Raw genomic sequence first — 17,010 nt, forward strand, 5'->3', positions numbered from 1 at the left:
TGGGGCTCAAACCCAGGACCCTGGGATTATGACCTGAGCTGGAGGCAGATGCTTAACCAACTGAGCCACCCAGCCACCCCTAGCCAAGACAGTTTTGGAAAAGGACAAAATTGGAGAAATCACACTACCCAGTTTTTTTAAAAAAGATTTTATTTATTCATTTGACAGAGAGATCACAAGGAGGCAGAGAGGCAGGCAGAGAGAGAGGAGGAAGCAGGCTCCCTGCTGAGCAGAGAGCCTGATGTGGGGCTCGATCCCAGGACCCTGAGACCATGACCCAAGCGGAAGGCAGAGGCCTTAACCCACTGAGCCACCCAGGCGCCCCTCACACTACCCCGTTTTAAAGCTAATTAATAGTGACAGAAATAAGATCAGTGTTTTCCTGGGGATGAAGGCAGACATACAGAGGAACCAAAGGAAAGGATTACCAAGAGACACAGGGCAAGTCTTGGGGTGGTGGACAGATTATCTTGCTTGTGGTGTTGGTTTCCTTAATGTATATATGTCAAATTTATCAATTGTACACTTGAAATACGTGTAGGTCAATTATGATTCAATACAGCTATTTTTAAAAAAGATTTTATTTATTTGAAAGAGATTGAATGAGCATGAATCGGGGGGCGGGGAGTGGCAGAGGGAGAGGGACAAGCAGGCTCCCCACTGAGCAGGGAGCCCAATGTAGGGCTTGATCCCAGGACCCTGGGATCATGACCTGAGCTGAAACCAGAGACTTCACTGACTGAGCCACCCAGATGCCCCTCAGTAAAGCTATTTTTTAAAAAGTATTCTAATAAGTGATATATGGCTTCTACATTTATTAGGTGGCAGTTGGACTCATAGATTTTGCCAGTGTTTAATTCTTATCCTCCAGTAATATTTTAGCTTGCAAAAAATAGCATGTAGGAAGAATAATGTGAAGGTAGGTTAGCACTGCAGTATATTTTTTAAGTTTATGATGAAAATAAAACGGAACATTATCATAGTAAGTCATTACTAAGACATTATTTATTAGTTTTTTGAACCTTCAGGTATAATAAGTATGGAATGCGCAACAGACATGGTTCCCCCGTCCCCTTCTAGCAATTTGCAAAGAATCAAGAGGCTGGTTAACATCTGAACAGTTCTCTATATTTCTATAATATCTTTGAGGAAGGCATTTTAGTATGTTATCAAAACGACCTGTAACCCCTTATTAAAATGTTTTACCTTTTAAAAATTGTAAAAAAAAAATTAACCCTATTAATAGTATCATTTCTTTTTAATTTTTTGTAACTAGATTGAAATTTCAGCTCTAGAATTTTCTATGTGTCTTCAAAAGTTCTTCCAGTAGGAAAGAAGGCCTGCCACTCATCCCGCATAGGGATAGGGAGGAATTCCTTTGACCCCCAGGCCAGTTATCTGTTAAAAAAAGAAAAGAGAAAAACTTTGCTAAAAGGTAGTTCACAAGTATTTTTCAACAGCATTTTTATGATTTATAATAATATACTTAGCCACCAATTATCCTTATTTTATTTCCTATCTTAAAAAGGAATTACTTGATTAGGGCAGGTTCAACTCTAAATTATCACACTGGTAATAATCCAACTAGCAACCATCTGCCATTAATTTGGATTTTTTAAGCTTTTATTTATTTATTTATCTGACAGAGAGAGAGAGAGAGACAGCAAGAGAGAGGGAACACATGCAGGGGGAGTGGGAGAGGGAGAAGCAGGCTTCCCACTGAGCAGGCAGCCCAGTGGGGGGTCTGGATCCCAGGACCAGAGAGCGAGCGAGTGAGCACAAGCAGGGGGAGTGGCAGGGAGAGGGAGAAGCAGGTTTCCTACTCAGCAGGATCTATGTGGGGCTCGATCCTAGGACCCTGGGATCATGACCTGAGCCAAAGGCAGATGCTTAACTGACAGAGCCACTCAGGCGTACTGCAAAGCAGGCTTAAACACATTATCTTGGATTTACAGTCTGGGAAATCTAAATAAAATGTTTTTAAAAATCTAGCATGATGAGCTTAAAATATGGGTGGCTTGGTTAAGCATCTGCCTTTGGCTCAGGTCACGATCTCAGGGTCTTGAGATCAAGCCCCGGGTCAGGATTTTCTCTCTCCCCCTCTGCCCTTCCTGCCCAACTTGTATGTGCACATACACACACAAATACGTGCTCTCTCCCTCTCTCTAAAAAATGCTAAATAGAATTATGTTTTGAAAGTATGAAAAAGCACTAATCGGGTCGCCTGGGTGGCTCAGTCAATTGGGTGTCTGCTTTTGGCTCAGGTTATGATCCCTGGGGGGGATCCAGCCCTGCATCAGGCTCCCCGCTCAGTGGGGAGTTTGCTTCTCCTTCTCCCTTTACCCCTCTCCCTGCTCATGCTCTCTCTCTCTCTCTCGCTCTCTCATCGTCTCAAATAAATAAAATAAAAAAAAGAAAAAGCAGTAATCACTCAGTTACATAGCCAAGGATCTCCCACCTCACCCTCAAAATAAAAGAAAGAGCCAGATCACCTTGAAGATCCCACCAGCTTCAGGCTGCTGCAGAAGACCCTCGGGATCCATTCCGTCCCGGGCACAGGTCACATACATTTCAGAGTAGTCCTTCCCTCCGAAGCAGCACGAGGTTGTTTTAACAACAGGCAACTTCACAGTTTGGAGTCTTTTCCCTAGATCACCAAATATTGTATTGCAAGCCCAGCTCTAGCAAATTTCCAACCTGCACAACCATTTGGGACCCCTTGCAGAAGATCAGCGATATTCAAAAAGCACTGTGGAGGTCATTTAACCAACCCTCCCGGACAATCTGTTTTGGCCAAAAAGACTTACCTCCACAGGAAAAGAAGTTCTGACTCTAAGTTTGGGGCGCTATCTTGGGCCTTTATTTCCAAAGTTATCCTACTGAGACCTCTGAATGTATCTCTAGATAACGTTATTAGTAATGAAGTTCCTCTAGTTGATAGTGTCTCATTTTTTCTAGACATGGCAGGGATTTTTTTTTTTTAATTTTGCTGCAGGCCTACCTGTCTCAGGGTCTAAACGAATCACTCTCCCTCCATTGTAACAGGCCACCCAGAGCTTCCCCTCTGCATCGATACACATCCCATCTGGAATTTGCTCTTCTTTCTCCAGCTTGTAAATACTTCTGCGGTTGGCTAGGGTTAGAAAAACAAACACACACACACAACAAAACAACAGGCCACTCAACACCGAGCATCAGACCAGGAGCTCTCCAGCTGGCTGTAAATCCTCATCACTTTTGCTGATCCGGGGTCTGGCATGCGGGATGGTTCAGAAGAATTCCTAACTCTAAAACCAAAAATGTCCAGGGCGCGTGGGTGGCTCAGTCGCTTCAGCATCTGCCTTTGGATCAGGTCACGATCCCACGGTTCTGGGATCAAGCCCCGCCTTAGGCTCTCTGCTCCTGCTTCTCCCTCTCCCTCTGTCTGCCACTCCCCGTGCTTGTGCTCTCTTTCTCAGATAAAGAAATAAAATCTTTAAAAAATTAAAAAAAAAAATGAAGATGTCCAGAAACATGAGTGGCACTCCTCAACTAAGAATTTTTTACCACATGATTTGGGGGTGATTACACTCTCTTTAGTTTGGGTACAGACGTATTTGTCTAAGCGGGAAAGAAGGAAGTAGAATTCTTTTTTTAAGATTTTATTTACTTATTTGAGAGAGAGAGAGCGAGAGAGCGAGCACAAGCAGGGGGAGCAGCAGGCGGAGGGAGAGGGCGAAGCAGACTCCCCACTGAGCAGGCAGCCCGACGCAGGGTTGGATCCCAGGACCCTGGGATATGACCTGAGCTGAAGGCAGACGCTTAACTACTGAGCCACCCAGGCGCCCCTAGAATTCTTAATAAAATAACAGTAGTTCTTTTTTGAGGTTGAGCTGAACTGAAACCCTGCACACCCCGCTCAGAGACATTTCGGTCTGTGGTTAGACCTTTGCTGTTTTCCTTATAAAAATGCCGACTTTGATTAACTCCAAGATTTAGAAGGCCACTTAATAGTACCATGTGAACGGTTCCTACGCAAAAACTAGTAAGACATGCGCGTTCTGTTTCTGTCTGACCGAATGTTCCAAAATCATCCTATCAAAACATAGTATTAAAGAGCTTATTTCTGAAAGGAGGGGTGTTCTGGAGCCCACTGGCTGGCCCGAAAGGGGGGAATCACAGTATACAAATAAACAAACCCCCAAAACTCCATCAAACCCCAGAGGAACTTTACACTACAAAATCCAGGTCATTGTAGTAACTGCATCGAGGTATAGTGAAAAAAAACTGTTAAAACCATGTGTCAGTAAAAATGGGTAAAAACAGTCATAAAAAAGGCACTCTATATTTCAAAGCAAAACATCTGTACTGAAATAACCTGTCTCTCATTAAATCTACATGCGAGGCTTGTGATTCCCCTCCCCCCAAGTCATTTTTATTACTGTGTTTGCTCTGGCGGTTTGGCACCTTTCACGGAACAGTTTCAAGTGCTCCCTCCTAAATTCTTCTCAAGAATTTCTTCCCTCCCAGTTTCCAACTACAGCTCATGTCGAACCCACTGACAGAATTGAACACTCGGCAGTTACTGTTTAAAATCTTCTATTTGGGAAGATTATTAATTCGTCTCTGAGTAGTTCCCTCTGGTTAACTCAAGGATACAGGAGCAATTGCAACCCCCCAACCTTAGCTTTCCGTTCCTTTTTCCGTTCCTTTTTCTCATTCTGCTGTGCATTATCTGCCGATAGGCGCCTTTAGTAGGACAGGATCCATTGCATGGCGAGTCCCTTTCGAGGGACGGTGGCAAGAAGCATGGGAAGGATCTATCCCTATTTTGCCAGTGGTGGCCAGAGTCAGGTGTGCCGAGGGCGCTGGTTTGATTGGCAGCCTAGTCGAGTCTGGACAATTAGGACTCTATTGGAATTATCACATCCGCCACCTCCTTCATTTGACAAGTAAGGGCCTTTCCATATGAGTGGAGGAGGAAGAGGCAGCTTCCCAGCTAACCACATATGAAAAAAAATCCCAGCAGTAATAAGAAGAATAATGAAAAAGTACGTACAGATCTTTCCTGTCTGTAGGTCATAGTCAAAGGCATCCACCGAGTAGGACAGGCTGTCGATGTAATAGAAGATTTTGTGGTCCAGGGACCAATCCAAACCATTGGAGATGTCCACCTGGTCAAAATACTTTTCCACGTGGTGGTCAGGAAAGAGGGAGTACAGGGACCCCTGGTGCCGCTCCAGAACCGCGGGGGCTGTCTCCTCGGCCATGGTGCCTACAATACCCCAAAAGCACTAAGTTTAGCTGCACAGCACCTTGTCCCATGCCCTACAGCACCTTTTATGACCAGGGTTCCTTTCCCATCATGAAGTCAAGGAAACTAGGGACAATTGGGTGGCTCAGTCGGTTAAGCATCTGCCTTTGGCTCAGGTCATGATCCCAGTATCCTGGTCACATCGCCTCCCTGCTCAGCGGGGAGCCCGTTTCTCCCTCTGCCCCTCCCCCCTGCTTGTTCTCTCTCCCTCTCATTCTCTCTCTCTGTCAAAATAAATACATAAAATATTTTAAAAAAATAAAAACTATTCTATTCAAGGAAACTATTCTGCAATCCCAATCTGGGTCCTATATATATATATATATATATATATATATATATATATATATATAAAGACAACTGCCTTGCTTATGATGCCAATGAAAATTACACTAACAGGTCTGGTTCCGGATAAGGAGTCCATTTCCACCAACCCCACTTTCTCCCACTGAGCGCAACTGTACAATCTGGACAAAACACCCAGTGGGCTATTTGAGAAACTCCGACAAGTAAAAATATCGGGCAGCTCAGGGAAGACCAGCGGAATTTGCAGTGCCGCCTAACTGGTGACGAGTTCTCCATTTTATCCTCCAGGATGTCCCAGCTTGACCTCAATGCAGCCTCCAACTTGGAAGCGAGCACCGTGGTGAAGACAGAGAGCCAAGAGAAACCCTCTCGATCTGGCTCAAGGAGCAAATGAGGAAACTTCTGAGGCTCGGAGAGTGGAAGAAATGCCCTGGTTCTTTTCCACTCCTTTCTCCAGTCCGCACGCTCTGCAGCAAGGGTAGTGACGGCAGAGTGGCGGGTACAAGGAAAGTGCAGGAATCAAGACTCAGGGGAAGGGGATATTGCTCTCCTACTGGAGCTCCAAAAGGGCAGAACCAAACACTGCTGCTTTTATGCTCTCTCTCTCTCTCTCTGTCCTGCTGCTACTTGGTTCTGGAGAGAGCACTGTCCTAGAGATGGGTGGGTTCCGGCTGGAGGAATGACAAGGACAGCTCCAGGAAAATAGAAAGTACCTAGAGACAGTCAAGAGGGACGTTGTTCAGGAATGCAATTCCATAAGGTTGTTTATGATCTCCTGGGCTCATCTTTTACTCGTACTCGCAGGACTCTGGTTTTAGTTAGCATACCAAAGACTGAGAATGCAGCTGTGGTTGGAACTCCTAAGTCTCAGGGCGGCCACTGAGTGGCCCACATGGGGGCCAGATCTTAATGGCAGCTCAGAGAGAGCAGGCTAGAGCTTTTCTGGTAAACCTTCTGAACCTAAGCATATACAGATGGCTCACGAGGACAAATGTATCAACATTCTCCGCAGGATTTAAAGACCCAGGGTCTCAAAATAATAGTCACAAAGTCACAAATACTATCCAATAGGACTTGGCAATGCAAAGAAGTCAAAACACAACAAAGGGCCAAATAAAAATTTTAGAACTGAAAAAGAAAATAACCGAAATAGAGAAACCACCTGGATGGATTTTGCTAGCAGGCTAGAGATGACAAAGGAGAAGAGTTAGTGTAGTGAATGACAGGTCAATAGGGATTATCCAGGGGCGCTTGGCTGGCTCAGTGAGTAGAGCACGTGATTCTTGATCTTGCGGTTGTGAGTTTGAGCCCCATGTTGGGCCTAGAGATTACTTTAAAAAAACCTAAAATCTTAAAATATATAAAAAAGGAAATGATCCAATGTGGACAACATTGCAGAAAACTATGGATTCAAGCCGAGCAAGCCCCAAACAGGAGATAATCCCAAAGAAATCTCTACCCAGACACATCAAAATCAAAATTCTGAAACCAAAGTCAAATAGAAATCCCTAAGAAAGAAAGAAAAATGACATATGACATATAGAAGAATAATGGTTTCAATAACTGTTGATATTTTACGAGGAGCCACGGAGGTCAGAAGGAAGTGATGCGCTTTTTTTTCTTTTTCTTAAGTAGGTTCCTTGCCCAGCGCAGGGCCCAGCAGGGGTCCTCGAACTCATGACCCTGAGATCAAGACCTGAGCTGAGATCAAGAGTCAAGACACGTAATGGACTGAGCCACCCAGACGCCCTGGAAGGCACACATTTTTCATTTGCCGAAAGAGGAAAAAAACAACTGTCAGACTAGTATTCTATATTCAGTGAAAATATCTTTCAAGAATGAAGGTGAAATAAAGATATTCTCGTATGAAGTAAAACTTGGAGAATTCACAGCCAGCAGACCTGCTCTAACAGAATTGCTAAAGGGAAGGGAAATGATACCAAAAGGAAGCTTGGAACATCAGAATGAAGGAAGAACAACAGAAACAGTAAATATAATAGGGTGTTCTTCTCCTTTAAGTTCTTGAAAATATTTCTTTTCTTTTGTTGAAGATTCCATTTTTTTTAAGATTTTTTTATTTATTTATTTGACAGACAGAGATCACAAGTAGGCAGAGAGGCAGGCACAGAAAGAGAGAGAGGGAAGCAGGCTCCCTGCTGAGCAGAGAGCCCGATGTGGGGCTCGATCCCAGGACCCTGAGATCATGACCTGAGCCAAAGGCAGAGGCTTTAACCCACTGAGCCACCCAGGCGCCCGAAGATTCCATTTTTTTAAGATTTTTTTATTTTTAAGTAATCTCTATACCCAACGTGGGGCTTGAACTCACAACCCCAAGATCAAGAGTCGCACACTCCACCAACTGAGCCAGCCAGGCGCCCCAGTTCTTTAAAATATTTCTGATGGTTAAAAGCAAAAATTACATTTTCTCAGGGGATTTATATGTGTGTCTATAAAGGGAACTATAGCATAAAGAAGTGTTCATCAAAGTGGTAAAACTTGGTTCTAGACAGACTGCAAAAAGTTAACTGTGTATTTTGCAATCCCTTCAGAAACCCTTAAAAAACTACATAGAGAGATACAGCGAAAGATCACCATGAGTAAATTAAAATCGAATTCTAAAAGAAGGTTCACTCAACCCAAAAGGAGGCAGGAAAGGGGAAACGGGAGGAACAAAAAATAGAAAACAAATAACAAAATGGTAGATCTAAGTCAAAGCATATTAATAATTACACTAAATACACTAAATGTAAAGAACCTAAATACATTAATTAAGTTATTGTTAAGACGAATTTTTTAAAAGCCCAGGTATTTGCTGGTTATAAGAAACTCATTTCAGATATAGGGATACAGATCGTATAAAAGTGAAAGGATGGGAAAAGCTATGCCACGCAAATATTGATTAAAATATTAGCTGGAGGGGCTATGTTAACATCAGACAAAATATACTTAGAGCGAAGACAATTATCAGGGATACATAGAGGTCCTACATATCGCTAAAATGGTCAATTCACCAAGGAGACATAGCAATCCTAAATTCGTACGTGCTTACCAACAGAGCTTCGAAATACACAAAGCCAAAATCAGAACTGAAAAGAGAAATAGACAAGTCCATAATTACAGCTGGAGATGTCAGTATCCTTCTCTCAGTAACAGATACAAGTATATAGAAAAATCAGCAAAGAAACAAAACTGAACAGCCTCAACCAATCTAAGTGACATTTACCAAACACTCCACTCAACAGCGGCAGAGCACACGTTCTTCTCAAGTGCACCATAGGATAGTCCCTTAGACTTGAGTGTGATCTTGGGGGACAGAGCAGAGTTTGACTGTAATGAAGAAATTGGGAAGCTCATCTAGTATACCAAGTTCCATTTGAAATAAGAATGAGTTAAAAGAAAATGGACAGAAGTTGGGAAGCTTGAATAGCAAGCAGGACAGGGTAAATCCTCCCTCCCAGGGGAGAAGGATTTCACGCAGCAGTTTCCAGCTATAGGGCAATTGGGTTTGTTTTACTAATATTCCGTGCCCCCCCACCCCGTCTGCCTCACAGAAAGAGATGCCTAGAACATGCATGTGAGGGGCGCCTGGGTGGCTCAGTGGGTTAAAGCCTCTGCCTTCGGCTCAGGTCATGATCCCAGGGTCCTGGGATCGAGCCCCGCATCGGGCTCTCTGCTCAGCAGGGAGCTTGCTTCCCTTCCTCTCTCTCTGCCTGTCTGTCTACTTGTAAACTCTGTCTGTCAAATAAATAAATAAGATCTTAAAAAAAAAAAACATGCATGTGAATTCTGCACTCTTGGAAAGGGTTCTACCTCAGTGGGAAAGAACATGCCGGAGCCCTGGCTTGTATGTCACTATCTAGTAGTGGACACAGTAGTGGATGTGGTGACACCTTCAGGATTCTTCTTCTTCTTATAAAAGGATTTTATTTATTTATTTGACAGAGAAGAGAGACAGCAAGAGAGGATACACAAGCAGGGGGAGTGGGAGAGGGAGAAGCAGGCTCCCTGCTGAGCAGAGAGCCTGGCATGGGACTCAATCTCAGGATCCCGGGATCATGACCTGAGCCAAAGGCAGATGCTTAACCACTGAGCCACCCAGGCACCTCACCTTCAGGATTTGACTCACCACCTCAAGACTCCATCGCTCCGGGGCACCTGGGTGGCTCAGTGGGTTAAAGCCTCTGCCTTCGGTCAGGTCATGATCCCAGGGTCCTGGGATCGAGCCCCGCATCTGGCTCTCTGCTCCGCGGGGAGCCTGCTTCCTCCTCTCTCTCTCTCTGCCTATCTGCAATCTCTCTCTCTGTCAAATAAATAAATAAAAATCTTAAAAAAAAAAAAAAGACTCCATCGCTCCATCAAATGACCCTACCCTTTTCTGGTCCAGGGACACCTCCTAGCACTTGCTGAAAGCTAGGAACTCTCTAGAAAAAGGTTCTCAGGTGCTTCTGGCAGATGCTCGTGACCAGTCTGCACACCCACAATTTTCCCTACAATTTTAAGGGGTCCCCTCAGGGCACAAGTTAAGAACTGGGGACTCCAGGCTAAGGACTCAGGCGTCTGAGGACACCTTTATCTTGTCTCACAAAGTGCCACAGAACTGTCAACTACAGCCATGAGGGAGAGAGAAAATCAATTTCAACAGCAGGTGGGATATCCGATCATATTTCCTTATCTTGCAGAAATTAGTTGCAGAAGGGCTTCCAACAGATTCTCATCTTGAATCTTTCAACCTGTCCTGAACTAGATCTGTGGTTGTGTCAAGCCCGGGAAGACGGGAAGCAAGTCATAGCCGGTTGCTCAGACCTTGTGTACCTTCCATGCAGAAAGCGGACGGAGCCACTGCAGCAAGGTTTGAGGGGATGGGGTGGGGAGGTGGACATAGCAGGGATTGGAATCAATTCTGGCTAACTTGTTATGAGGGGAAGTAAATGAAAACATACGTGAAATGCATTATTTAATTGGAAACTAGAGTTAACCTTTACAGAAAGCTGGACGTAAGCCATTCTCCAACCATCACAGTCAGCATTGGTTCAAGCAAGAATCATCAACAAATGTAAAACCCAAAGGAGACGTTTTGATAGGGACCCGGACATTTGGTCAGTCTTAAAGTATCTCCCCCCGTGTTGTGGGGAGCCTCCAAGATGGCCGCAAATGATCCCTGCCTCCCAGTGTTCACACCCTTTGGATACAGTCCCTTCTATCACCGTGTGACCAACAGAACATGACAGAAGCGACATTCTGTCACTTCTGAGATTGGTTATAGTAAGACTGTAGCCTTTGTCTTGGGTGTCCTCATTCTCTCTCTCATCACTCGCCCTGGGGGAAGCCATGTTCTGAGCAGCCCTACAGAGAGGCCCAGGTGGTAAGACTTCCGGAAGCCTCCTGCCGGCCCCATGTGAGTGAGCTTGGATGTGAATCCTCCAGGCCGCTTCAGAGACACCAGCCCCTTTCTGAGGCTACAACCTCCACCAACATCTTGACTGCAACTTCATGATACAGCCTTGAACTAGAACCATCTGGCTAAGCCCCACCCAGATTCTTTTTTTTTTTTAATTTATTTGACAGACAGAGATCACAAGTAGGCAGAGAGGCAGGCAGAGAGAGAGAGAGGAGGAAGCAGGCTCCCCGCTGAGCAGGGAGCCCGATGCGGGGCTCGATCCCAGGACCCTGAGATCATGACCTGAGCCGAAGGCAGAGGCTTTAACCCACTGAGCCACCCAGGTGCCCCCCCCCACCCAGATTCTTAACCTTCAGTAACGATGTTTGTAATTTTAACAAACACTTTAAAAATGTTTGTTATTTTAAGCCACTGAATTTCAGGGTAATTTGTTACACAGCAATAGGTAACTAATAAACCCCACACATGTTCATAAATTGCAATTAAAAATAGTAACTATGGGGGTGCCTGGGTGGCTCAGTCCATTAAGTCTTTGACTCTTGCTTTCACCTCAGGTCGTGATCTCAGGGTCATAAGATCAAGCCCTGCCTGGGGCTTGCGCTCAGGGCGGAGCTCCTCTGCCCCTCTGCTCCCCACCCTCTCTATCTAAAATAAATAAATAAAATCTTTGGAAAAAAATAGTAACGATGCAGTAGAGAAAGCGGAGAAGACCTTAACTAGGTGATCCAAACTAACAGCACCCATGAGGGAAATGGTGTCCAGGCGCGACACCTGGAGAAAGACAGCGTGTCACCTCCACAGTATTCTAGCGACAAATGTACGGCATCGATCTAATCACAAGGAAACATCAGACAAACACAAAAAGAAGAGGAACATGAGGGATGTTCTATTAAAAAAAGGGGGGAGTTGTGTGGGACTGTATTCTTCAAACACAGCGGTGTCATAAAAAAACAAGAAAGGCTATGCTCTGTCCCAGACAAAAGAGACATGTCAACTAAATGGCAATATGTAATCCTAGAATGGGTCCTGCACTGGAGTGGGGAGAATGCTGTAAAGGACAGTATTTGGTTCATGGACAAAACTGGAGTACAGATAGGACATCAGTTAAAACCGTAATAATGCTGAACTTCTTTAAGTTGGTAACTGTACTGTGGTCATTTTTCTTGGGAAGAACAGGTCTTTTTTCTTGGAAAATTCCCATAGAAGTATCTTTCAGGGTTAAGACATGTGATATATGCAACTTACTTCCAAATGATTCTAGAGAAAAGCATGTTTATATAAAGAGAGAGCACACAAATAGGACAAAACATTGACGATAGGTGGATCTAGGTAAAGGGCAGATGGGTGTTGTTCATACTATTTTTACTTTTCTTTCCCTGTAAATTTGAAATTATTTCCAATTTAAAAATCACCAGCAATCACGAAACCTCTATTTGAAAGCTCATTTAGGGGTTCCTGGGAAGCTTAGTGGGTTAAGCATCTGCCTTCAGCTCAGGTCATGATCCCAGGGTCCTGGGATCGAGCTCCGCATGGGGGCTCTCTGCTCAATGGGGAGCCTGCTTCTCCCTCTCCCTCTGCCTGCTGCTCCCCCTACCTGTGCTCTTTGTGTCAAATAAATAAATAGAATCTTTTAAAAAAAGAAAATTTAAAAAGTCTTTAAAGTAACAAAAATTTTAAAATTTAAGAAAATAAAGCTCATTTAAACTACAAAAGTACCATACACATTTTGGTCTCTGCCAGAGATGGAAACTTTTGAAAGGGATATTCTGAAATTATTCTCATGGGATTAAAACATTTTTACATTATTTTAAACGTGATTCATTACTTTTAGCAATGAAATTTTAATAGACTTTATTTCTTTAGTTTTTACATTTCCATTAAGGAAACGCTACCCCCAGTGTGGGATTTGAACTCACCACCCCCAAGATCGTGAGTCACATGCTCTGCTGACCGAGCCAGCCAGTTGCCCCTTGGGATTTTTGTTTTGTTTTGTGAAAAGCTACTCAAGTAATAATAAAGGAAGAACCCAAGACGCATTATGAGTAACATTTTCCCAGGACAACTTCGAGACTTAGCCCAAGTCTGGCTTTTTCCCCCAAGCTCGGTCCATAGGGGCTGGAGATCAACCGCACCTGCGAAGTATCTCCCAGCGGGATCCACCTTCCCATCGTTGAACCTATTGTTCCTCTTGTCTTCATCTACTGAGGCCAGGGCAACTGCTGAGTGATCTTCCCAGTTCAAAGCACAGAACTTTGTCCCAACAGTGGCCACATAGCCTCCTCCCTGGCGAAGGGCCACGGAGCTGACGGGGGCATCTGCAGAAGCAAAAGCAGCAGTCAGAGGGCGGGAAGGGGGCCAGTGGCCGCGCAGCACCCCGCGGGCACCCCGCCACCTGGCATCTTGCTTGGAGCAGATTCCAGCTCTTTTGACAATGCGAGTGCCCTCTCCCTTCTGTGGAAAGCCGAAGGCTCCAGAACCAGGTATATTTGTTGATTAGTATCCTTGGGCAGCAGAGACAGAAACGTGAATGAAACCCAACTCTTCTGGAAGCTTCCAGCCACCATACACTGGGGCAGGCACCACATCAAATTCAAAGGTTGGGGTGGGGGTGGGGGTCCTTGACTGGGGTTGCGGGGACAGGAGCTCCCAGGGTAGCTATCATGGACCAAGGGATGCTTGATTCACCTGTTCTCCAGGAAATTCAGAGACACAAACCAGGCTTAGTTCCGCCAACTAGGTTTCCTGACATCTCTCCCTCCCTCTCATTCAGGACTTGTCTTTTTTAAGGGGCCCCATCTTATGTATTAAACTGAAAGTTGTGGGATGCTTGGGTGGCTCAGTTGGTTAAGTGTCTGCCTTCGGCTCAGGTCATGATCCCAGGATTCTGGCACCGAGTCCTACATCAGGCTCTCTGCTCGGCAGAGAGCCTGCTTAGAGAGCCTGCTTCTCCCCCAACCCTGACAAATAAATAAATAAATAAAATCTTTCAAAATTAATTTATTTTGAAAACATTTTTTTAAAAGATTTTATTTATTTATTTAAGAGCGAGCGAGTGGAGGAGGATGAGCAGAGGGAGACTCCCAGGTGAGCGCCAAGCCCAGCCTGGGGCTCAATCCCGGGGCTCTAAGATCCTGACCTGAGCAGGTAGCTTAACGGACTGAGCCACCCAGGCACCCCTCGGAAACATTTTCCCCCTCCCCCCTCCTGCCCCGCCCCCCCGCCCCTGGGGCTCTGAACCCCTCTGATCCTAGTCACTTTGCCTCTAGTCACACTCACATCCCTGGGTGAATTAAAAAGTTGTTCCCTCTTATTTAAAAAAAAAAAAGTTTGAGGTCACCAGCTCTGGAATGAGACTGTCCCAAAGTCACAGGATTTCCTGGTATCTCTTCCCATTAACACAAAACAAGAAGCTTCCTTATCTCTAATCAAGCTCCTATGCTTGGGCCCGTAGAAGGAGAAACCCTTCCTCTGGGAATCACGTGGCCCTGAACAGAATCATGGTCAAATGCCCTTGGAATTTGTCCTGAATCTTATTTTGTACAGTGAACAGGTAGTCCTGCTAGATGCTTTCCAAGTCTGAAAGCTCTTCTTTTTACATTCAAAGAAGGGCTCTGCCTGCTCTTTTCTTTTTTTTTTCTTTGCCCATTAAGGTCTTGGCCCAACCCAAGGCGGACAGCCTTTGCTGGGGTCCCCAACATTTAAAGCCTGGATCTGAAGATGTTAAGGAAAGAGCCTACCGTGCCTGTGCCTCGTCAGCAGCACCAAATGGGGACTCTTGACCCCCACCCACAGCCGAAGAGGAAAGTACTGACCACCCAAAATTTATTCCTGGGTCCAAGTGGGAGGACACAGAGTGTGGCTAGAGACAGCATGGCATTCCAGAAGTTTTAAAGCACATCCAGTGGCTTCAATAAGAAGTTCCCTGGGGAATGACACATCAGGTGACCGCGTGTCCCCAGGGAAATGATGGCTGTCTGGGCAGAGCAGGGTGGGGTTTTGGGGGGGGCCCTTTTTCCTTACGCAGGGTCACTTGCTGCACGCGCTTGCTGAGCGAATCCCACCGGCAAACCTTCTTTGCAGGAATATCTACAAAGAGCAGCGAACTGGACGCCTCCTCCCACACCGGAGACTCCCCACACCGGCAATTCTCCCGCAAAACACACTCGATCTTAATGGAAGACATTGTCAACGGGGAGCTGTCTGGAAATAGCAAGAGAGGACAGAAAATGTAATCTCGTGGAGCAAATTCAGCAAAACACATCTGGCTTAAGGCCCTGGGAAGATCCCAATACAGACCGAGTTTTTCTCAGAACTGGAAAAACATGTTCTCTCAATCAGGACAAAAATAGGCACGGTGGCAGAAAGAGACTTGTAGGACAGTGAAGAGCGAGCTGATAGTCCATAACGTGAAATATCTTCTGATCCACTTACCCAGGCGTATTTTCAAGCTATCTTTTAAAAAGAGAGGAAAAATCCCACAACACCCCAGCATCCATACCTTGATTGCCGGTGACCCTCAGAGAGCTCGCTGCTCGCGGGAGGGAAGGCCGCCCTTTATGCCTGTGCCCTAGCCCCCGAAGGTGCAGGTGCCTGTGGGGGTGGGCGGGCAGTTCCCTCATTGGTGGCCCCTCCCCGCCTGCAGGTCACCAGCTCCCGCTGCCCTCCCCCATCCCCTGAGGGTGCCGATTCCCTCCCCCTCAGCCCGCTCAAAGGCCAGAACTTTCCCACTCTGCATTTTTCTAAAGTGCCTTTCTAGAAATATGGTCATCAGGGATATACACTAAATTAGACCTAACACCCCTTTGTCAGCTTGGCACAATGGAAGGGCTGGAGAAGAGGACCCGGTCTGGGTGCCACTGGAGGTACTGACGGCCCCTTGGCTAGTTCTTGCCGCCCAGGGCAGGCACCTTGCCAGTTTGGCAAGGAGACTTGAACTCCACAGGCAGGAACATTCTATGCTGGGAGTTTAGGCCAGAGTGTGACCAGCGAGCAGGGAGAAGAGAAAGAAAAATGATCAGAGAAGGAAAAAACAAAACAAAACAAAACATTACCTAAGAAACCCCGTGGGAGAGGAAAACGAGGCAACTTTTCAGAGTCTTCTCTCTTTCCCAAACTCTGCCCAGATGCTGCCCCAAATCGTCTGCCTCATCACCCTTCTCCCTTTCTCCTTGGGACTGGGTGGGCTCACCCACGGATGGGCGAATTCATGACGGCGGGGGGGCGGGGAGGGGGAGGAAAATAATCTCTGGTTTTATATTCCTTTCGAGAAATTAATTTTTTTTTTTTTTTTTTTTTTTTTTTAAGAAACACAACTCAAATCTTAAATCGCGATGCCAGGATTTGGAAGCCTCGCTGGCTGTTAACAATTTGGCACAGGCTCCAAAGGCCTTCATGTTATCGATCATGCACATCGATAAGGCACAGGATCAGATGAGAAGCGGGACTTATCCCAATAGCGACTTTTAACCTGAGCCAGGGGCCCGCCCTGCAGTCGTCCCTCCCTGCTGCGGCTTCAGAGCCCGGCGGCAGGGCAGCGGGGCGCCGGCACGCAGCGGCAGGTGCCCGCGCAGCACCCGCGGTACCTGTGCGGCGGGGTGGCCTCGGCACAGTTGGGTGGCCCCGCTGCTGCCTCGGGCGACTGCGAGGCCCCGGGAAGCTGAAGGTTGAGCCCGCCTCATTCCTGGCTGGGCCGAGTTGAGCGCGGGCGGGGCCCGGGTCCTCGGGTGGGCAAGGGGGGTAGGGGGCGAGCGGTGTCCTTCCAGCCCGCCCCAGCGACTTTCGATCGTCTGTAGCCAGACCTTTACTCTCTGGAGAGCGGGCGGAGAGGCCGGTCGGTCCCCGGCACTCACCGGGCGGGTGACTTCCAGGAGGCGCAGAGGTCAGGCAGCGGAGCGGAAGGGCTGGGCAGGGGACGAGGCCGCTGGGCAGGTGGGTGGCAGCGGCCTGGAGCGGCGGGCTGGGGACTGCAACCCCCAACGCTGTCCCCCTCCTCCGTGGCTCCCGGAAGAATCCT

The 17,010-nt window shown here is 46.4% G+C and overlaps 1 protein-coding gene across 4 annotated transcripts; it reads right to left on the reverse strand.

Annotated features, from left to right (window-relative positions):
* Positions 1 to 987: 987 nt before the first annotated feature.
* On the reverse strand, positions 988 to 17,010 carry RGN (regucalcin). 4 transcript variants are annotated; one of them, XM_047715040.1, is made up of 7 exons: positions 16,847 to 17,010; positions 15,018 to 15,197; positions 13,130 to 13,312; positions 5,039 to 5,254; positions 3,002 to 3,133; positions 2,493 to 2,647; positions 988 to 1,398 (listed from the first exon to the last, which is right to left on the reverse strand). In XM_047715040.1, exons 2-7 carry the CDS (start codon positions 15,178 to 15,180, stop codon positions 1,348 to 1,350), a joined length of 900 nt encoding a protein of 299 aa, XP_047570996.1. In that variant the 5' UTR covers positions 15,181 to 15,197; positions 16,847 to 17,010; the 3' UTR covers positions 988 to 1,347. The 4 variants fall into 4 exon arrangements, with proteins under 4 accessions (XP_047570996.1, XP_047570997.1, XP_047570998.1 ...); XM_047715041.1 differs by lacking the exon at positions 16,847 to 17,010 and adding an exon at positions 16,580 to 16,840; XM_047715042.1 differs by lacking the exon at positions 16,847 to 17,010 and adding an exon at positions 16,049 to 16,140.

This window comes from Lutra lutra, chromosome X (assembly GCF_902655055.1).
Source record: "Lutra lutra chromosome X, mLutLut1.2, whole genome shotgun sequence".
Taxonomy (NCBI): Eukaryota; Metazoa; Chordata; class Mammalia; order Carnivora; family Mustelidae; genus Lutra; species Lutra lutra.